Source organism: Dermacentor silvarum, chromosome 9 (assembly GCF_013339745.2).
Source record: "Dermacentor silvarum isolate Dsil-2018 chromosome 9, BIME_Dsil_1.4, whole genome shotgun sequence".
NCBI lineage: Eukaryota > Metazoa > Arthropoda > Arachnida > Ixodida > Ixodidae > Dermacentor > Dermacentor silvarum.
This window is the reverse complement of record NC_051162.1, coordinates 104902657-104926238: the sequence shown is the minus strand read 5'-3', so window position 1 is coordinate 104926238 and position 23582 is coordinate 104902657. Positions and strand designations below refer to the sequence as shown.

Below are 23582 nucleotides of genomic sequence, written 5' to 3'. Positions count from 1 at the left end.
CCGGCTCAGCCACCGGTCAATGTTAAATTCGCAAGCCACAATTCATCGCCAAGAACCACGCCATAGCGATGCCAACGTCCGCTAACTGTAATCAGCGCCAAGTTCATTGCACCGCTCCTGCCCAGCTTCTCCGGTAGACTTTAGTGGTGGTTATACCACTTGCCGGTATCTCCTTAAAGGAGCGCTTTGAACTGGTACATATCGCGCTAAGCCAAGAGGTGCCCTCGTCCAGGTTGCCGTTCACCGCTGGCGATTGTCCGCGTCGCAGCAAGCCAGGACTATCAGCAAATAGCTGCATGGCCACTGTATTCTCCGTAAACACAGGCACGCACAAGTTTCTTGCACCCCTAGTTCTGGTTCCCCTCGTAGTACATCTTTCCGGTGTCCGATCTGGTAGATGACGCTGCTCGCCCCCACTAAACAGGCGCGTCCACCTCCCGGCAGGGGCCGACCTCAGTACGGGATCTGGTTCTGGTAGTACTGGATCATGTCGTACGTCCTGGTCCTGATGTTCAGGTACGAGTCGTTGATGATCTTGATCATGAAGGCCGCGGCCTCGCGCTCCGTGGCCGTGGGTGCGAACCGCAGCCGGAGCAGGCGCACCGTCTGTCCGCGGAAGCAGGGCAGTCCGGTGTCCAGCATCAGGGAGACCAGGGTGACCACGTCCTCGCGGTATGGTCGCACGGCCAAGAAGCAGCGTACGCAGAGCTCGGTGAACCACTTGAACGGCTCGGCTTCCTGCTTGCCGCCCATGATCATCACCATCTCCTCGGTGAGCTTGATGTCCGGCTCGAAGCCGATGTTGCCGCCGGGAGAGCTCTCGAAGAGGAAGCCGAAGTCGATGTGGATGATGTGGCCTTCGTCGTCCAGAAGCAGGTTGCCGTTGTGGCGATCTTTCACCTGGTGGTAAAGAAAAAGAACGAAAATTGTGCAGAAGCCATTGACGGTGATCTTCAATGTAAGCGAAGTGCCAAACGCTTCCAGAAATCTATCACCTTTATAAAACAAATAATGTTCTTGAAGTCGTATACTTGTTGCGATGAATTAATTTAGGTAGCGTTTGGTGTTTCATTACGTAGTTCCGTAGAAAACAGCCTTCAGCCAGCATATCTGTAGCGGTAGCGCAGGTAGCTATACATATGAACCGGTTCGTCCTATTTGCGTTGTCTTAAGCAACGCAAGCGGCGACGTGGAAGGCGACCTGTAAAGCTTCAGAGGCCTAAAGCTCCCGCGCAACCCGCACGTGTGTCCCAATATATCTGGCGTTCAGTGACGAACGCGGCAGGCAACTTGGACGCACGAGAGCACGCGCCCTCCTTTGCATCGGCGGTCAAGAACCGACCGTTAACGTCCGACCGCAAACCACCGACAACCGACCACTGACCACTAAAACGGGCGAAAAGAGCCATAGAAATATATTCGCTTTAAAGACGAACGCAAATCAAAACGTCGTGAGGTGTCAAGATTAAAGTGAAGATGGCGCCGCTTCTCCTGTCACGTCCCACACTAATGGTCTTAAGCACCAATGAAAGGTGTAACTATTGGAGAAATAAAGGGTGTATGATGAAGCCAATTAGTGCGAGAAAAAGGAACACTTGTACAAAATTTAACGTTCAGTTGTAGAAATAAAAATCAGAATAATTTGACTAAACACAGAAGAATGTAATCTACGATGAACGGCTTCTCATATCAAATAACTTTTCACGCACCAAAAGGATAGCTCTCAATGACGGCAATCGTTTGACTGTAGTGCCCGCTACGGCCCAGTCAAATAAATAGCACTGCCGTAAACACACCGCTACATAGAAGCATATTCCGAAAATTGATTGTATTATCAAAGAGCTTCCAACATCCTTGACAGCCTTTACCACCGTCATTTTTCTTCTCAGTCATACTATTTCATATCTCATTCATTTACTGATACTTTATTCTCTATTATTCTTCGTGCGAAAATATAACTACCATGCGCCTATATTATCACATGTTCCATTAAGCGCAATTGTAAAACGATAACGGGCTCAGCCATTAATTGAGGCTTCGACTTTCAGGAGCCAGAGAAGACATCACTTCTGTCATTTCATGAGCCCATTGCTTTCGTGTACAAACTACCATTGGTAAAACTGGTTAGCTAGCTCACGGGTATATGAAATAATACGTCCCATTGATGTTAATACACAATCATACCATATGCGTGCTCGTGGTCTCGAGGAAGTTTTCTTGAGCTCCTTGAAGCCGCATGCAAGACTCGCTATTGGACCTGGTTACTCGTTCGAATGGCTTCGGAGATGCTAAAGCACATTAACATAACGCACCTACGGAGCCTATATAGCGGCGCCGATATCCGTCGGCGCAGATACAGTTAAAACGGGATTTAACGAAGTCCACTTGACCCGAGAAATATTTCACTCGACAGAAAACTTTAAGTAGCAAACAGTTAAACACTGATATAATAAGCATTTATTCAAGAGAAAGCAACGGATATTATTTTTGCCTGCGTACGTACGTAACGCTCTTATTGTTATATATAGCCCGCTGAGCACGCCCTGTGTTCCTTCGATGAAGCGGAAAAATCTTCCAAAAGCTCAATGGCTCCATCCCCGCTCTAAAATCCGCTATTTTACCCATATTTCATCAACATTTTCCCCAAAACCTTAGTAGAACGTGCGAGAGGTTGAGCTCCGTTAGGTGCATCGATATATTCATACCTTAGACTTTATGAATGTGGGTTGGGAAATCGAACGCACTTCGTAATACCGAAAATTTCATAAAGTCAGGTTTTGTAAAATCAAGGTTTGGCAGTAATGCGTCGCAGAAAAAAAAAACTCGGGCCAGATTCACAAAGCTTTCCTTTCGTAAGTGTTCTTTGCCATTGGCCGGCCGCCTTAGATAATGTTATGTCTTGCATCCGGATTGGCTGAAATTTTTTTCTTGCGAACAATTCTAGCTTAAGAAGGTGTGTGAATTCGGGCCCTCGTTACCTCAACTGCGGTGCTTCTGGCATTACTTTAAAACTTCGCTGAAACCCCATGGACCCGTAATAACAAAACGCTCTTACGCTAGAATTGGTCGTAAGAGAATACTTCAGCCAATCCTCATGCTGGAAATACCATTAGCGAAGAGAGTCGACCAATAGTAAAACAAGCAAGTACGAAGGAAGAGCTTCTTGAATTCGGCCACTTGAATACGAACGAAAAAGTTAAGTGGACTGGCCTGCAAGAGGAACATGGCGACGCTGTAGGCGGCCATGCTCTTGACGAAGTTGCTTCGCGCCTCCTGGAAAGTGCGCGTCGATTCGTCGCCGTACTTCTGCAGGAAGTACTCGTACATGCCGATGTCGGTCTGTCGGCCCAGCTGGTCCCGAGACGTGGTGTCCGGAACGCACTCGATGACGCCGCAGCCTGGCGAGGTGGCCACCACGCGGTACGGGAACAGGTACACCTCGATGCCCGCGATGCTGAAGACGTGCTTGAAGAGCGCTATTACCTGGAGCGCCAACATGTCCTGCCGCACGTCGTCGCCTACCTGCGCGACGGAGGTCCCGGAGAACCGCCCGCTTATTTCATCATGCGGCGTGGTACAGAACTGTGCACGGATATTTCAGTTTGACAAGGCTCGCATGAGTCACCCAACGTATTTTTCCATTTCGACCGTTCAGGGCAGTCCAGTTTCGTGAGCGCTCATTTGAGCTGGAAATTTTGAAAGTAAGAATTTTTGGGCAAAAAAATGCAATGGTAGACTCAATAAACAATGGTAATGCAGTTCCACTCAACGTGAAAGCTGGGGAAGTGCGGAGCAGTGATGTGCACGTGTTTCCCTTGTGTTTTCCTTATGTTTGTCTTGTGTTTAGCAATCCATCATCGTTTCGACACCTGTGCTAAGGCACAACTGGTGGGAAACCGCCACGCACATGGAATCAAACCATCACGCGCATCGAGCCAAAGCCTTTGCTGATGGCATAAGCGATTTTAACGAATTTCTGTTAATTAAAGCGCTTAAAGCTTCATTATTCCTCTCTTAAATTATTCTCAACCATGTTAGTTTATTTTGAACCGGTTTTGATTAATTCTGCACTTGTTTTGACCCTGTTTTAAGCACTTCTTTTTGAGCGTGATCAAGCGACAGACGTCGATAGCCCGGTCCGCTAAAGTGCTTCGCACTTCAAAAAGATTAGCGTAGCTTGCACTGGAGGCGCAATGATAAAGAGACAGCGGAGATGATGGGTACGTAGCTAGTCCTGGATTTTGGGCTAGGCTAAGCACTACCAAGTCATCCCCAGCATTTCCCGGAATTAATTGATTATTTGTATATTATCGATTAGCTATAGATTGGCTATCGGCAATCGCAAGGTATTGGCCACGTACTTGGGCTAGACTAAGCACTACCAAGTCATCCGCAGCATTTTCCGGAATTTATTGATTATTGATCGATTAGCTATTGATTGGCTATCTATAGCCTATCGATGACTGGCTCAGCTTAAGTAGTCCCAATCATGCTTAGCTAGACTTAGCCAGGCTCAGCTTCGCTAGTTCACAGGGTTATGTGCCATTGCGCTTGGACCCTTTCAGCACGGCCGCCTGGATCGACCCACATTTTTGGATTCAGCAGACACATTCATCATCAGCAACAGCAGCCTATATTTTATGTCCACTGCATTACGAAGGCCTCTCCCTGCGATCTCCAATTACCCATGTCTTGCGCTAGCGTATTCCAACTTGCGCCTGCAAATTTCCTAACTACATCACCACATCTAGTTTTCTGCCGACCTCGACTGCGCTTCCCTTCTCTTAGTATACATTCTGTAACCCTAATGGACCATCGACTATCCATCCTGCGCATTACATGGCCTACCCAGCTCCATTTCTTTTCTTAATGTCAACTAGACACATTAAGCCCGGCTTAAACAGCTCCGCGGTTAAAACACCGCGGATGATTGTCGAAAGTAACCCGCCATTTGGCGCTAGTATGGAGAGCCGACTTTCCAGACTACGGCGTCCTTTAGAACGGCCATCTGCACCGACCTTGAAGATAGCAGCCTGCCAGTGCTCCTTGCGCAGGTCTGCGGCGGTGAAGAAGCCGGCGTCGCGCAGGTCCTTGTAACCGGCGGTGGCAATCTCCTGCACCTTCTCGATGCCCACGCTACGCACTTTGAACTTCGCGCGGAAGGGTGCTTTGGCTGCGCTCTGCATGGGAGCCCCGGACGCGTAGTCGATGTCCACGATGATGGCCTCGGGGCTGGAAGGCAGGTACGACCCCTGCTCCACCTTGATCTTGGACAGCTCGCAGAGGCAGGCGCGTTTGCGCTCCGGACCCTAAGCGAAGGAGAAAGGCCGAAGGCCTCCGAATGGGAGCGTCGAGCACCACAGAGGCAATCGGAGCTTTCGATTGGATTGGGCGAGTTACTATATAGCCAACTGGCGAGAACGCGGCGAAGTACGTACAGCGCACTTAGACTGTTGTCTATGCACATGTATACCGATCTGGCAGACAAATTTCATGCTTCATTCTAGTTTTGAGAACAGAGCCTTGTTTCATAGCAAGCAACACTTACAATGCCATTATAGTGGCTTGGTTGCTGCCATAAATTTTAGTTATAATAAAAGCGATTACAGCGAAGAAACAGACTAGGCTTCAATAACGGGAACGGACACAAGCGCTGACTTCCAACTACTCCTGTGTCTGTCGCAATCATATATAGGTGGCGTCTAAAACATTACATCTGTTACGTGTTTCCGGCAGCGCAATCGCTTTCGGTGCATGCAGTTGGCAAAAACACGGCCTTCGTGAGTGGCTTCTGTCACCCAGAGAGAGCGGTCACTGGGGCGTGGATTTGGACACCACCAGTTAACCCCTTGTCGGTTTTTCCACAGTTGTCGCTTTCGGTATGCACTGCCAACTAGCCCGTTTTTACACCTTAGTTACAACTAAGGTAGAACTAAGGTTGAACTCGTCGTGAATTCTGCGTGTTCTTGGTCTTTGTTCTTTTTTGCGCTGCGTTTTCACCGGTTAGGGAAACAGAGAAGCACCGCTGGAAGACAGATGGGCTAACACATGGTGTAATTGAAACACACATAGATGAATTCTTAGCATTCAAGAGCTGTGGTCATGTTTTGGATAGTGGTGGCATGAGCCCATTTAAGTAAACAAGGAATGTTTAAGAAATCTGTATAAACGACATAAATCATATTTTGTTGACTTTTAATTGATGACGCGGAGGCAGTACTGTGGTCTATTACGCAATGTCTGGCTTTTGGTCGAAACTTTTCTGCCACGCCGTAGCCGCAGTGTGATGACAGCTAAGCTGAGGTTACTTAAAACAGGAAGACAAACATCGTGCGTTATTCCGCAAGATACAACGAAAGGTGTTATGTGATCACTTTGATCCAGAGCAAACTTTTACCACATTCAATGATTCGCAGTAAAACGCGCCTCGCTAAACGGTAGAAGTTGCTTCAAAATTTCACTTTTCCCTAAATTCAGCATAAAGTATTTATACACCTTGGCATAGCGAAGCAGGCCATTGTTCGGGCGATAGCGTTGGGCTATCGGCATACCTACCACGGCGATACCTAGCGGCGGGCTAGCATAGCGCATCAGTTTCGGGCTCGTCTGGAGGCAGTCGGGCTCGTCTGGAGAATTTCTGGAAAGTGATAATGGCAGCAACAGTGGAACAGGTACGCGATTCCATAGAGCTTCGGCACGCACGGTGCGCTGTTGCTCGCAATTGAGGCACATCAGCGAAATTCACCACAAGAAATGCGACCCAGAGCAGAAGCAGCCGAAGCATCGAGGCTATAGAAAGACAGGAAACACAGGAACGAAATGCCGAACTATGACAGCGTTAGGACGACCGCTGTGTATTATTATCATCATCATCAGTCTATATTTATGTCCACTGCAGGACGAAGGCCTCTCCCTGTGATCTCCGATTACGTACCCCTGTCTTGCGCTAGCTGATTCCAACTTGCGCCTGCAAATTTCCTAACTTCATCACCCCACCTAGGCTTTCTGCCGTCCTCGACTGCGCTTCCCTTCTCTTGGTATCTATTCTGTGACTCTAATGGTCCACCGGTTATCCATCCTACGCATTCCGTGGCCTGCCCAGCTTCATTTTTTTTTCTCTTAATGGCAATTAGAATATCGGCTATCCCCGTTTGCTCTCTGATCCACACCGCTCTCTTCCTGTCTCTTAACGTTAGGTCTAACATTTTTCGTTCCATCGCTCTTTGTGCGGTCCTTAACTTGTTCTCGAGCTTCTTTGTTAACCTCCATGTTTCTTCCCCATATGTTAGCACCGGTAGAATGCAATGATAGTAGACTTTTCTTTTCAACAACAGTGGTAAGCTCCCAGTCAGGATTTGGTAATGCCTGCCGTATGCACTCCAACCCAATTTTACCCTTCTGCAAATTTCCTTCTCATGATCTGGGTCCCCTGTGAGTAATTGACCTAGATAAACGTACTCGTTTACAGACTCTAGACGCTGACTGGCGATCCTGAATTCTTATTTCCTTGTCAGGCTATTGAACATTATCTTTGTCTTCTGCATATTAATCTTCAACCCCACTCTTACACTTTCTCGATTAAGGTCCTCAATCATTTGTAGTAATTCGTCCCCAATGTTGCGGAATAGGATAATGTCATCTGCAAATCGAAGGTTGCCGAGATTACTGTGTATTATGCTTGATGGCAAATATGAACAGGGTCATTACAACACGTACCCGGATGGCATACCCGGATGGCTTCGTGCGCGGTGAACGACTTCGCACAACTACACGGCGTCAAAAAATGTCATGCTTCGTTCGAGATACGGCTAAGATTTGACAACAAGCAACAGTCATTGAAGATTAGCAGGTGAAACGTAAACGGAACCTAGGTTTGACTCGGCACTCGAAAAAAAAACAGAAATAATAAAATCAAAGGAGATCTCATTATCACACGAGAGAATCAGCCGGGAGTAACCAAACACCTCGAACGAAGCAACCGCTATTACTGTCGACAATCGAGAACCGATGTGCTACGTTTAACGTTTTCGGGTCACCACGTTTTCGGTTATTCTTGCCAAGGCTACATGGGGTTAATTGCGCGACCACTGCCAAGTATTACACGCTTAGTAATAAAATGTACAAAATATGACCTTGGATGTACTACGTTCCATTCAACCGAAGGGTATTTGCGAATGTTACAGCACTTACTCTAATACCCGAACAAGCGCTGGAAGAAAGTCACACAGTTATATATACCACACATAGAATCGCTATTTCCGGCTAAACAGTGCCAGTGAAACTGAGCACTCATCAACGCAACCAGTGGACACTAACGGCCCACCCAAGCTCAGTCACCTTTGGGAAGTGCCTCAGCACGCCTGAGATGGCGGTGATCTTGGTGAAGAAGTCAAACTCGGACTCGTAGAACAGCTTCTCCTTGCCCGTCAGGTTGCTGACCATGGTGTCGATCATGGAGTTGAACACCTCGTACAGGTCGGCGTCCTTCTCCTGGCCGTCCTCGTCGCGGAACATGTTGGTGCGCATGTTCCAGATGAACTGGTGCGTCAGCAGCTGGCTGATGTTGGCCGACGTAATGATGAAGTTGCGGATGTAGCCCATGGTGTCGTACCGCACCGCCTGCGCCAGCTGCGGGATGTAGAACATGAGCACGTCCGGCGGGCACGCCGACAGCACCCGGATGGCGTACTGCGCGGTGATCGGGTGCGGCGAGTACAGGCGCGAGAAGTAGGCGAGCACTTTGACGGGGGACACGGGCGCCCAGGCCTGCAGGTAGGACAAGTCCGGGTTGTCCTCGAGCACGAAGTCGGGCGTGATCATGTATTGGAGGGCCTCGGGCATGTGGCACACCAGGTCGGGGTTCGCTTGGACCAGCCGGGTGACTTCGTTGCGCAGTGCCTCGGACGACCTGCAGGAGGGAAAATGCGAGCGATGTGTCCCGCAGGGAACAGCTAACAGACCGCGTGCAGTCAACTTTGACGAAGCGGACAAAGATCTAACGTAAGCTTACACGACTGTACCGGATGACGTATCCGACGACAGCAGCGCTGATGAAGGTATCAAGCAATATCGCACCTGGAGACGGTTTTCTGTTGCGCGACTCTCCTTTTCGAGATTAAGACGTGCGGGTATACATTCACAGTGATTACCTCGCTGCCAACGCATTTACAGGAGCAGCTGAGCGGCATAAAGCCAGTTGCCAGTCTAGAAGTTCTGGCCGCTTTAATTGAATACCCCAAGGTTTTTCGTAATTCTGCATGGCATAGGTACAAGCTTTTACGCCTGTACGATGATAAATCGGTCTTACTTTAGTACAGCGTATACAAATAAGAAAGAGATAAAAATAATAATGTTCCATTCGTTGAACATAGTATCCAAGGTCATAGCTGTCAGGAGCACGGTTGCACCCGGCTGCAGATATTGTAAGGCATCATGGTGCTACGGTGACGATAACACGTATTACGATGCGTACGCTGTTTCACACTTTGCCGGTGACCGCTTTCATCTAATTATCACTGTTATCACGCTGTCACTCGACGCAGGAAAGCAGGCTCGGTATCGCAAACTTCGCGAACGTTGTTCCCAGCGTTCCCACGCGGTTAGTGACCAACGCCGTTACCGAAAGCGGCTCGGCAGGTAGACGGCCAGCATGGGTGACAGGTTCCAGGCACACTGGGCCATGTCAACCCAGCCCCGCTCGGTGATGTGCTGGCTCCTCCAGGCGCTGATGATCTCCTCGCCGGGCACGACCCTGTCGGGCAGCGAGAGCGGGTTGTACCACGTGATGAGGAACTCGATCTCCACCGACAGCAGCGCCAGGATGAGCGACCGCTTGCGCAGGTACTCCTTCGAGTACGCAGTGTCCGAGATGAGCGGCGTCTCGCGCATCTCCCGCGACGTCGTGGTCGTCGTGGTCGTCTGCCGCGTCGTCGTCGTCGAGCTCTCGGTCGACGGTCGGCTGTAGCCCTGCTGCTGCCAGCCGGCGGGTGTCGTGGGGAACGACTCGGCCTGCGTGTACCTGATTGGACGAGAGAGCGGCACTTCGTCATTTAACTATCCACTGATGCTGGAAAACTTTGATCTCCTTGTCATATACTTCTGTGTTTAGCAAAATGCTTTCAATATATGGTGGTTTGAAACGCTTTAACATGTGTCAGTTTTTTCTTAATGATAATGACAAATCAATTCGAACGGTCAATAAAGTACTGTTATGTAATAAATATAAAATAAGTACGGCGGAAGCTCCGAGTGGAACTTGTCAGATAGTGCGTAAGCATTCCTCCAAGAGGCGTCATTTCCTCGGTTTATATATATATATATATATATATATATATATATATATATATATATATATATATATATATATATATATCCAAATTACACCTATGGAGCACATCGTGTCACGCGTTACATACAGAAACGTTTACGAGGGAAGTAGTCCTATAATGCTTTCGCATTATTATCCGGAAATTTTCGTGTCCTGTGCAAGCGTTGTGCTCGTAGCCGAGTGGTACAATGAAACCTCGTACACCTCGCTCGGCATAACATGAGGACCCCCATAATTTGTTTTGCTTATGTTGTTTTTCTGTTTAAAGATATATTTAAATTCTTGAATTATGCAAAGCTAAATCTTGATCAATAAACCACACTAAAGAAGCTGAAGCCAACCAGGATTATGATGTGGGCCTTCCGAGCACAACGCACTTAGTACCGCGTCAACACACTGAATAACAGTGCTAGGTATACGACCACTAGAACACGAACAGGAACCCAGCCGCATATTACCAACTAGACTATTCGTATGACTGTATAGTGCATGGTTGCGCAGCTAAGGTGGCAGACACAGGGACACCGGCACGAAAACACGAAATGAACACGCACCTATGTCTCGTGTCAGTGCCCCTGTGTGTGAAGCCTTAGCAGCGCGACCGCTCCCCCCCCCCCTCCATGCACTTATACATTCATGCCATAACAACTAGCCCCCGTGGACGCACTTGTGATTTATTCATAGGATGGACGTATAATCTGCGCAAGAAAGCCAGTTTTTAGTACCCGTCCATTACTATAAACAGTGTCATCAGCAAAAGGGAAAATAAGAACGGTCGGTCGGCAACGTAGGCGTATAATGAAGTACAAGTGAAATACCTTCCCGAATTTCTCACGTGTAACGGTCCTTTTTATGAATAACCCACGATCTGATAGCGTCTGTGCGGTTCGTCTTCCTGTTACCACATGCCCAACGCTGTTTTACTGAACGTTGATGCTCAGCCAAGGAGCCAAACTTCGCAGTGTTATACTGGTAATAGCCATTTTATGGGTTCATTTTGCCATTAAACAAACGAGAAATGCTATATCTACCCGGCAGCCGTATGACGTATGAGATATGTATATTTCGTTATAATAGAAGAACAAATATCAAGCCATATTGCAGAGTGAAAACATATAAAGACGGGTCGATCGTCGTTAGGACTATACTGCCCGGTGCTGCGCCTCCTCTGCATCGCAGCGTTCATTGAGGTGAAGACGTAATGCGAAGTAGAAAGAGCACAGAATCAGTCCCATTCAAACATTTCCGCGCGACTTTCACTATTTCGAGTTATCAAAGGTGCAGGCTGCCGTGTTTTCCTACACACATCAGCATAAAATGCATCGGCAAATTCTTTCTCTCTCCCTTTCTCACGCCCTGTTAAAAATTGATAAATTAGAAAAAAAACTGAAGCTACAAGTTTACATCTACGTAAGTCATCCAAGACGGACGTAGCACCTCTAAGCTGCATCTAGCATGACGCCTAAATAGGACAAAATTTACGGAACGCTCTCATTCTACGAGTTGCTAAGATATAAATTTTCTCGCTTAAACGTAGCAAATTTCATTCAGATTTTCTCGGCGGTTGCGACAGTAAATGTTCCTGCGGTCCATACGTATTTGGATAGGCAAATCAGTAAACCCAAAGCTAAACCCTCTTCTTAGCGTTTGGCCGCTTTACAGGTAAAACACAATATTTTGTTTAATGCTTCGTTGAGCGAACCGGTACGTGCTTTGAAGGAACTGCAAACATTCACCAGCGATTGCATCAAACGCGAACCAGTGAACATGTCATTGTACATGTTTGAAACGCACATTACAAATGCATTCTTGAAAGAACTGCAAACATTCACCAGCGATTGCATCAAGCGTGTGCCAGTGAACATGTCATGGTACATGTTTGTAACGCACATTGAAAATGCATTCTTGAAAGAACTGCAAACATTCACCAGCGATTGCATCAAACGTGTGCCAGTGAACATGTCATGGTGCATGTTTGAAACGCACATTGCAAATGCATTCTTGAAAGAACTGCAAACATTCACCAGCGATTGCATCAAACGCGAACCAGTGAACATGTCATGGTGCATGTTTGAAACGCACATTGCAAATGCATTCTTGAAAGAACTGCAAACATTCACCAGCGATTGCATCAAACGCGAACCAGTGAACATCCCAGTCAAAAAATCCGTCAAAGCGTTCTTGTCGGAACGACAGCATTCTTGTCGGCAACGACAAGATTCTTGTTTGCAACGACAGAATTCCTGTTTGCTGCCTTCCGACACCGACAGCAATGCTGTTTGCAACGACAGCATGTCTGTTTGCAGCCTTCCGACACCGACAGCAATGCTGTTTGCAACGACAGCATGCCTGTTTGCTGACTTCCGACACCGACAGCAATGCTGTTTGCAACGACAGCATGCCTGTTTGCTGCCTTCCGACACCGACAGCAATGCTGTTTGCAACGACAGCATTCCTGTTTGCTGCCTTCCGACATCGACAGCAATGCTGTTTGCAACGACAGCAAGCCTGTTTGCTGCCTTACAACACCGACAGCAATGCTGTGTGCACGATTGACTAGCAGATCGACACTAACGACGGAGCCCCAATATGGCGCCCGCGATTAGATGGGCACTGCGAAATGCGTCGCGGCGTCGACGCATGTTAGCTAATGCACGCATTTATGAAGGCACGAGGCGACACCAAACCACAGGTATTCGATAAAGTGTATCTTCATGAAAGATCGATGCAAGTAGATTGGTATGGTGAGCCATCAATGAAGTAGGAAAGACGTCGCGATGAGTTGCCAAGGAAGCCCTCTCTTCTGCATGGCTCCGGCATTATTTGTAAACGCTGAAAACAGTCGTCCAAGCGTGTCAGCTGCGTGAAGGCAAGAGCGAGTCTACTACGGGTGCATGCGCACATGACCAAAGTTGCCTTCTCAGTTGGCCTACATGCCGGCGTATTTCTGAAGCTGCGCGCTGCAACTACATGCGAGCACCGGTACAGACTATATAGACAGTTTTAGAAGAACGCTGTTTACGCTCCGCGCCGCTCAGATTTCATGCTCCGAGATACTGCAGGGAACTGCGTAGATTTCGCATTTGATAAGCGCGTCTTGCCGAGACGCGAGCGACGCGCTATCAACTCGGCTGCAAAACGACGACGAGGCCAAGTAGTCACCGCTATCACGCTCCGCTCAGTCGGCTTTGTAGCGGAGCGAGGGATGCGGTCTTCGTTCCGCTGCCGGCATGAGCGTCGTGCGCAAGCGCAATTATATCGTCCCCGCTAAGCGGTTGTGTGGCATTTGCTAGCATATGCCGGTCTGAGCGGGGCGGACAGCAAGCGCTCAGCTAAAACAGCTGATCGTATGCGCGCTCGATGTTATCGGAAGCGTATCAATGTTTCGTTCGGTGCAAGTCGATCACCGCAGGGAGATTGTATTATGCTTAATTTTGACTTCGTGCGTAGCTCTCGTGCCCAGTCTGCGTGTACGGTGGCAGCGCATTCAAGCTATTTTACACATATCTTTTTTTGTGTATGGATATTCCCCCTCTTGTAAGAATGAATACAAATTTAATTTCATTTTTATCATATAATAAATCAATCACTTTATTGTTGTATCATAGGTTAATTACACCAGAGTCTCAATGTACAAGACTGCAACACGTAGAAGCAGCTGTAGAAAGCCTCACACAACACTGCCCAAATGTTTGCTGCTGGAACAGCATAGATTTATGCCATGCATGTTCCTCGTTCATTACAGATATGCAAAAGTTTGACCACATTGCACAAAAGCAAATGCATAGGAAAAAAGTGCTTGTAAAATGACAATGTCACTTCCTATAGCACTGTGCACAATAGCCACCAAGTGAATCACAGTGCTAAGACTTGCATGACTTAGTATTACAACCATACATACTTGCAATAAAAGTTCCCTTTGTGCTAGTGTGCAAGATACGGTTGACGGCACCATGAAAAAACAAAAAAAATGTGTAGTATACAGGAAGCGAACATTAAAATAACTGACTAACAGAAGTGAATTTGGATCGCTGCTACAGTCCCCTTTCTAACACTACAAACGCTTCTAATAGGAGTCAACCCTCTTGGTTTTCTGCCATGTATGTTCTAAGCAAGTCGATGCTCACAAATGCATGTTACAAAAATGAAGCAGTACTATTTTCTTAATATTTATTTTTTAATATTCTCCCTCACTGTCATTTACACAGCATCCAGTCATGACCTATTAACCTTTCATACCACAACAGCAACAAAACTGACAAAAGGCATCTTGAATTTTCTGTCAAGCAGCTGCTTTTGTCCACCAATGCAACAAAGCTATGCTGTCTTTGCCAAGGCTGAGAGCACAAGTGGCACGTGGTTAGCAACCAAAGAGTAGAGCAACCAGTAGACACAATGCAAGAGCTAAGGCCACTTAACCCTTTCACACCGTTCCTTTCACACTGCGGTCAAACGCCAGCTGCACATTCAGCCCAAAGCAAGAACAAAACCTATACAAACTGCCACAGGGACACAGTGTAGAGAGCACTCACCGTCGGACAAGCAGTTTTCTTTTGAAACTTCGGAGAGAACCCTATCTGGACAGAGGGAACAGTTTTGAGAAAGCTAGGGCACAGATTGCGGCTCATTAAAGGTCCTAACAGGTTAGTACGACAACAATGCGATCACATCAAGCCCAGCACTTTGAGACACAACATAGAAGATTGAGCGATATAGGATAACAGCTGTACGCTAACCATGAGCAGCGTGCCACTCCCATGTACATTTGGGATACGAGCAGATAACCCCACGTCATTGGAAGCCGCTCAGGCACACTGGAGCCTCTCAGGAAGCTGGAACACCAGTGACCGAGCTAGACATCGGTACTGTCCCTTACCCTGCGATTGTGGATACAGAGCGGAACACGACTGCAGCGTGATGACCACAGTGGGAAAATGACGCCCTCGAAATCACTACGGCGACTCCATCCGAGAAGGGAGGGAAGTGTGTACAAGCAATGCACCACCGCTCCTCAGTTGGAGGAAGCTTCACCAGTGCAGCAGAAACGGGAAGCGACCCCAGCCCGAGTCAAGTTCCAAGAATCCCGTGAGGATCTGTGAAGTGAAGTGTCAAATCCTTGAAAACCACCAACTGATGCTTCAACTGTGGAACAGATGTATCTCTCTTAAGGGACACTGAATACTATCATTCACAAACACCTGATGTTCCGAAATGTCAGTGAATACTGGATTTCAAGACAACTGGCAGTCTTCGATTGGCACAGTAGACTGCAAACTAGCCTAAAGCTTGAAGAATGTTGTGACAGGAAAGGTTTTGTGACAGGTTTATTTGCCAGGTCATCACCTATGACAAGATGTGGGTGAATCATTTATAAAAGTTACACTTGCCTAAACAATGAACACATATGGAAGCTTCCCAACACAAGAAGTTTCGAACAACTCGATCGGCAGGTGAACTCATGGTCATGGGTTTTTGAGTGGATAGATGTAGCATCATCTTGATTTCCTCCCTAGTAGGGAGACTAGCTGAGCAAGTACACGAGTAGTGAGCAAGTACAGCTGTGAGGTTCTCCAACGTGTAGACAGTGCACTTAGGAAGAAATGGCCCTGCTTAAATACCATGGGGGTTCTCTTCATCCAGGAAAATATGTGTGCACATACAGTGCACCACACAATGGGCACTTTACAAATAATCTTGGATGAGAGGTGCTGCCGCATCTGCTATAAAAGCCCAACTTCACTCCAAGACTCATTTCTTTGGGCCACTAGGATAATGAAATACAGTAGGCTGTCCATGCATGGCTGCAACATAAAAGAAATCTTTCTACGCTGCTGGCATCCTTGTACTGCCAAAATGAAAAGGGATTACCTCGAAAAATGAGATCACTTCCATGCATGTAAACATGTTTCATAATCCTAAAAAATAAAAAGTCCAAGCTTGACTTGAGCACCTCTCATGCGCTCACCAACAGAATTAGATCAACTGATGCATTAGTCTTCATGACTTGATGAATTAATTTGAGCTTCAGTCCACTGCAACACTTTTGGTGATAGCCATGCACTTCGCTTAGACATAAAGCAGTTGCCCCAGAAAGATGGATCATAATTTTTCAGTTACAAGCCTATATTTTGAAGAAAGTACATACGGTTAAATTATAGCAGCCTGCTACAGTTCGACGGATGACACAATTCAGAATTCATAAATACAACTACTCTACCTTAATATTGACTCTATAACTCACTTTCCAGAGTCAATTGTACCTGCAATCTTGAAATATGAAATAAACATTCAAATTCCGATTAGTTCTTTTCCACCTTATTAAGTAACTCACACAAATATGATACGTTGCCAACAGAAAACACACTGCAATGTTATATCGCCAACACAATACAAGACATGGTTCTCAGATAGGAGGCGGATGACGGCGGCACATCAAATGCACCGGGTGCAGTGAGCAGCTCCTGGCAGTGAAAATACATAGTACCCGAAACAACATAAATGGCTGAGATATAACAGTACATGCCATCAGACATTTTTACATAGGAAGAGCACGTTTTTCTTGGAACAGAGTACTCAGAACTGTGAAGACAATCGGGCCAACCTGGCACCTCAAATACTTGCAAATTTGTGGGAGGGTACCAAATCATGATACGAAAAGCCTTTTCACATTTTGTGGAATATCATGAATTGGTCGTGCTTGTCCAAGAGCACATGTTTGAAAGCACCTCTTAAACGTGTTCTCCAGCTCTTTCTTTGCAGACAACAGACAAGGCGAAAGTTCCACTAGTGCTGAAGCAGTCCGGTGGGCCTGGTGCATGATGCACCGTTCAGCAATTTGAACAGGCACATGCTTGGCAGCTGTTTCAAGCTGGAGTGCCTTACCAATGCCATCTTCAAATGGAAATGTTGAGGTACCCCAAAGAGGGATAAAACATCTGTGCGCACTTTGAAAGATGCAACAACTAATGCATGTTAAATGTCATTGCACTTTCTCCGTACAGCTTTGCAGTCTGCTGAACAAATGCTAAGAGCAAGTTTTCAGCGGCACAGATTTGAGCTTCTGTGACAATATCTTTCAACAAAAAAAGACTGCTTGTGTAAGTAGCACAAAATGCGCCACGTATGCTCGAGGAAGTATGCATCATGACAGACAATACTACAATAAAAGCCGAGAGCGCCATTCAGCAGCCTTCCAATATGACTGATCTGACAAGGGCCGTCCCGACCTTGACAAAATTATGGGTGGCCTTACTGAACGTAATCTTGCATCCACAATTAAACTTCAAGTGCCTGCCTATGTACCACGAAGAACCAGTACATGATAGCCACAATTCAATCACTTTCTTTGTCATGCCTTCCCAAACACAATGCATATAGTCAGGTGGCAGCCCTCAAACAAGATCAAGGCCTTGCAACTTGATAAGAGTTGATGGTCCCTTGATGCCACAAACAGGTTCCTTAAGCTGAGCTGTTTAAACCATTCCTTTGAGCCCACCACTGTGTGTCCTGTCAGGTGCATTCTGGCTGTTGAAAGGGTACTTCATTGTGTCTGCAGCCAAAGCATCAATTGTACTAAACATCAGGATGATATCTGCATTTAGAATGTTCAGATGGACACAGCAGTGAAAATATGCAAGGTTTTAAAACACTTCCAGTAGTCAAACATTTCACAAATGGCCCTCATGCAAAATTGATGGCATCTCTCGACAGCACAGCACAAGTGGGGAAAAGGCGCCATGTTGCAAGACTGCACCCACCGCAAAGAGAAAGAACCTGCCTAGGACTGTCCAAGACCTGCAGTTTGCATGAGCAATGCAAAATATTCCTAACATTCCTAGGGTTCATCTTTTACCGCGGCAAAAAGGGCAGCGAAAGAGAAATTTCAGATACCAGCTAGAAACGAAGGACACATATTTTTTTCTTGCGCATATATGCCACAAAACAACCAACATGAGCAGCATTTTATCACAGCCTATTTTGCCAGATTTTCTAGAAGTATAGCTACTGTTGAAGTAAAATATGATTGATTTAACTACATTATGCATTTTTATGCAAGGAAGTGAACGCTTGCTATTTTTTTCCATTTGTGATTCTGACAAGTTTCTTTGAAACTTACAGTTGCACGACATCCTGAACTACACTTAACTGAGGTGTGAATTACAATGTCAACATCAGTGCACTGTAATGTTTCGAGTGGCTCGTGAGCATTGATTAAAATAATTTCAATTTTCAACAAACACAATCACTCCAGTGCAAGTGGTGTTTCGCATGGCTCACGAATACCGCACGTCTTGGACAGTCCTAGTCAGGTTATTTCAGCTTTGTGACGGGTACAGTCCTATAATATTGTTGCGGGCGAGACAACAGAGACAGCCAGAAGTCAACGTCTTTATCGGAACGTTCTTTTGGTTGTTCATATGTGTCGGCACATGCCGACACATATGAGCCAATATGGTGCACGCAAGGTCTATAGCGGCATTGCCATGCAGTTTCTGTTACACGAGCAACTAAGAGGTCAGCTTCTGTGCCTTGGGCCAAATGCTACTTAGAAACGACACATCTGAATGGTAAAAGAAATGCAAACTGTCAAATTCCAAGAAGAATGAAAAACAAGTTAGTGCAATGCAGCTGTGTGTACTGTATCCTGAATTCACACGTCTTTATCAACATCACTCACCTCATGGCGACACTAAAATCACTGTTTCCCTTTTTTTTCCCTTCCCACCATACAGCAGAAACTTTTCTTGCAAGTTTTTCAGCGATAGAAAAAATTGCACTAAAAAGTGATGCGCGTGAGCTAAATTGCCATAATTAATAGTGCTTCAAATAGTTTTCCTGGTTTTCAGCTTTGTATTGCTGTTTCCTAGATTCGGAAATACAGCAGTTGGCCAAACTGGAAAGTGCAAAAGCTAATTCTGCACTTCTTATACAGTATCAGCTGCTAGCTAGGGGCACTTTCTGCACAAATCTGTGTCGTTACATCCAGGCAGACCCCACTTAACTATGATCATAGGCTGCTGTCTGCCAATGCCAAACACGATATCATTAAGGTATTACATGTTTTGTCAGATTTGCAACAAATGTTAAAACAATTAAATGGCAGGCCACTGAAAGTGATGACATAATTGCATCATGAAATAGTGTGGAAAGTATGCAGTCAACATAAAAATACATCAGGCATGGTCAACCAAAACTTCTGATGCACCAAACAATTAAAACAAAAAGCAGTAAGTGGATAGCTTTAATTGTTAATGACTACAAACTTTCCAGTGTATGTAAAATCCAGTGAATAGGTTTGACAAGTTATTTGGTATTCTTCAAATCTGCAGCACATACACTAAAACACGAATCAGAGAAACATGAGACATAAAGCTTTTTTGACAGCCTGTGCTTTAGTGTGTGCACATCACATTCAAATAATACCAGGATGCATAAGCAAAGAGCCCACATTTCTTCTCTCATAGACTTGACAATAGCCATTACAATTAATGGCAAAATGCTCTTTAACTGAGCTCACTTACCATCTGTAAGCATACCTTGCTCCAAGCACCAGCTGCATCCAAAGTACCCATTATACTGCTTCCTGTTAGGATAGCTGCTCTTGCTGGGGAGTCAACACAACAGACAACAACGTGCACTGATGTCTGAACAGTTCTTCCAGTGTGCGACCACACTAGCTTTCCAACGCTGTTGATCTCTTCGACAAATTGCTTCAGGGAGAGCATTTGAATACAACACACCTGAAGCTAGCACATTTTGCCACAGAGTTAAAACTGGAAGTTCATTAATCATCACTTGAATTGGCCATATGGAGTTTTTGCTCGTATCAAACACAGGTGCTCCATCTGTGTTCATGGTCAAAGTGATGTCGCTCCATGTTATGTTCCTCTGCTTTCTAACACTGCGGTAGAGAATGCCATTCGTGATGTCAGCAAAAACACTTGACACATGAGGAGCAGATGCAATCTTCTGCAAATTAGAAAGCAAGGTACTGCCAACCTGTTTTAGCAGTACCAGAAGCTGCTGCTTAATATTGAATATCAGAAAAAAACTTGCAGTAATAATTAAATGTTGCAGCTTCTCACTGCTGCAAGAAGCACAATTTATGGTGTCTTCGTCTTTGGCATCATTGTATCTTCCCAGTTATTGATGACAGGGCTGGCAGTATAGATGGATCCTCAGTGCTTTTCTGTTTTTCCACAGCCTCCTCATATCATATGTAGTGCATGGCACAACTTTCTCCCCAAACAGAGCATTTATTAAAATGAGAAGTCCTTGTAGTTGTGCCCACGTAAGACCTGAAATAACAACATATGCCAGTATGAGCAGCATAGCCTGTGCCCTTGTTGTTTTCTGGTTTGGAAGGTACTCCTCCGAGAGCTTTGTGAAGTACATGTACTGCATGCTCACTTTCTTCAGCACTATTCTCTGGTTCACTGTCTGCATCACCCTTGTGCCCTTCATCCATCCACTTCCGAACCATCATCACTCAACTCAAAGACAGAACTGAATTCATCGCAACTGAAGTTCACTGTACGTTCATACGCAGTGCCTATTTCACTTGCAGCTTGGTTAGTGTCTTCTACGTCGCTGACATGTGCACTCGTGCTTGCACAAGCATACATTTCTGAAGCAAAATTGGAGTTGATGTGCCTAAGATTATCAGCTTCATTCTCGCTCGATTAAACACTACTGACATTCGTTGAAGGGCTGTTCAGGTTTTCCAGGTTCATCTGAAAGAGCAAACAAATAAGAAATTTTATCTTCTAGGGATACCAACTACAAAACAAGTGTCACATTCACAAGAAACATACATAGGGCATAGGAAGGCAACGGTGAGATTACCTCTCTTGCGTAAAGCCAGTTCACTGATTAATATGTAGCGCAAAAAAGGACTAGCAGTGTTGCTCTCTATATATTAAATTGAATTATGGGTGCGACAGTGTATGTGCCGCGTGCTAACTTCATAATGGTGCAGGAAGGTGCAGGTTTACCAACTCTATCTCGGGTAATGAACAGGACCCTGATAAAATGCACTCCCTAGGGAGTCTGCTATTATTCTGCCATTAGCCACCTCCGGCTGTGTCCTTTTGCAAATACCCTGCCTTGTACATAGAAACAGCGTTGACACAAGGACGTAGGTCAGCTTAGGTACCACTATTAGAGGGAACATGCACGCGTGTGGCTGTTGTTCTGTAAAGTGCCATCTCCTGGCACCCGCTCGGCACAGGCACAGAGTGCGGCTGAGGCAGTACGCTCCATGCATTGTCTGCAATTACACCGCCCAGTGCTTGGTAGTAGCAGACGACACACGGAGCACAGAGCGCCAGTGGCTTTCTGCACCAAGCGGGTGCCAGGCACCAGCAGATGGCACCTCATGGAGCATTGGTCACATGCTCGATTGTTCCCTCTTACAATGGTAGATCCTGTACGTTGCATTGTTCCAGGCTAAGATCGTTGCTGTTACACGTGAATGATTCAATTAATTTTATGGCACGTCCTTCCAAAATAAATCGCGCTACCATAAACCCTCCAAGATGCGTTACCAAAAAGCCCACATTGCAACCCTCGTGATCCTTGGTTGCAAGCAACGTTGGTTGTAACTGCACTCCGAAGAAACGTGCGCGTCACGATCGAGTGCTAGCACGAAACAATTCCCGCTTTCTCCGTGTCGTGACACATCGATGCGCGAGGCAGCACTGAAGACTATGCGTTTCTTGGCTCAGGAAGCACACTGGCGGCTTGGACACGTCATAGTTTGCACCTCACGCAGTAAGACTTGTAGCTGCTTTTTGTTATTCGCAGTATGAAATACTGAAACTTACAATAATGACACGTACCTGACTTGCAGCAGTGGATGACCTGGTCTTTTCAGCATGTACTCTCGAGTTTGCTGTGGCACTTGAACGTTCGAGTCCGGCTGCAGGTACTGCCTATAATGCTTCCTCTGATTTTGGACATTGCGACGTTCGAAGCCAAAATTTTTCACTGGGGCGAACACTGCGGGACAGTCCAATGTGACTATACGGACTATATTAATATAAAGGTGTAAGCAATACCTAGTCGCGATCACGTCAACTGCAAGCTTTTAGTAAGCTTTAGTAAGCTTCGCTTCGCCTCGCGTTAGTGATCAGAATCACGGTATTACTGACGACATCACACAATGCTAGGCCAATGTCAAATTATAACGGGTTAGATTATAAAGGTTATTATGTCACTAAAAATGCGAAAAAAATGTTCTAATTTATTTGTTTGGCGTGATTACAGCCAAATGCCTCATACGCAAGGATGTTATTGTACATCGGTTGCCGTGAAAGCTTGTAAAGTTGCAGAAAGCCGTGAAAGCATTCAGAAAAATGACGAACTGATGAGTTGTTCATTTTAATAACCTTATAAATAAGGATTTAGAAAACTGACATGGAGTGCAGAGGCATACATATCAAGAAACAAGGAATGCATGCATATACCATTGATTGATTTATTGATTGATTAAATGTTTTGCTTATGGGATGGCGAAAGGGAAAATGTGCTTTGTGTTTCTGTTTCTTCGCAAGTTTATTTTGCTAGCACAAGATGCGATATAAACAAGCTAGAGAAACACAACAGCAGAGAAGATGGTTTTCGGATATTGCAATAGAGAGAGATACTATATCTTAATTTTACTCATGCTTGCTCATTAATTAAGAAGCACACACGCATGCCAGACAAGAAAATGGCTAGATGAATTTTTGTGCCATGTGAACTGATCCTGCCATAGAGTCAACCATGATCGATGTCATTGCATATTAGTGGCAATGCTACCATAATTTCGTGTGGCGCACATTCCTAGAAGTGGCACGCACAATCTACACGTTAAGTAAACCATGTCGTACCTATGCTATATTTACTCGGCAAGGATCTGAGTGGCGTTGCAGAAGTCATGGGCAGCTTTTTCGTTGCGGGGTGCTCTTTTCGTCGCAACAATAGACTGGATTTTTTACAAGTACTGCTCCAAGAGGGCATCTATGTAAATGGCAAATAGAGGCCTTAGGAGAACACTTGACATTATATAAAGCAGGCAGCACAGCATCTCTAGGGCACCCAAGGGGCAGCGGGGGGATCAAAGTTGGAAGCAAGTAGGTCTATGAGTAGGGCCTCGGCGAGTCCCAACCCATGGACCAGTCTGGATTGTGGTTTTGGTGTCCCCTATGCCGCTTCCGTGTTCTTGAGGCGTGTGGTGTCGCGGCAACTGCACTCCAATATAATAGAAATAATG

General features: G+C 46.0%; 1 protein-coding gene across 4 annotated transcripts in view; it reads right to left on the bottom strand.

The window, feature by feature from the left end:
- LOC119463789 (phosphatidylinositol 4-kinase alpha-like) overlaps window positions 1-23582 on the bottom strand; it is a 70858-nt gene continuing 47276 nt past the window's right edge. The window contains exons 10-14 of one of the 4 annotated variants that reach the window (XM_049655857.1): window positions 9620-10018; window positions 8338-8908; window positions 5019-5309; window positions 3211-3522; window positions 1-900 (exon numbers count right to left, since the gene is read on the bottom strand). In XM_049655857.1, the coding sequence (XP_049511814.1) occupies window positions 454-900; window positions 3211-3522; window positions 5019-5309; window positions 8338-8908; window positions 9620-10018 (2020 nt within the window). In that variant the 3' untranslated portion in view covers window positions 1-453. The remainder of the gene's footprint in view (window positions 901-3210; window positions 3523-5018; window positions 5310-8337; window positions 8909-9619; window positions 10019-23582) is intronic. The other 3 variants (XM_049655859.1, XM_049655861.1, XM_049655858.1) reach the window with 3 other exon arrangements.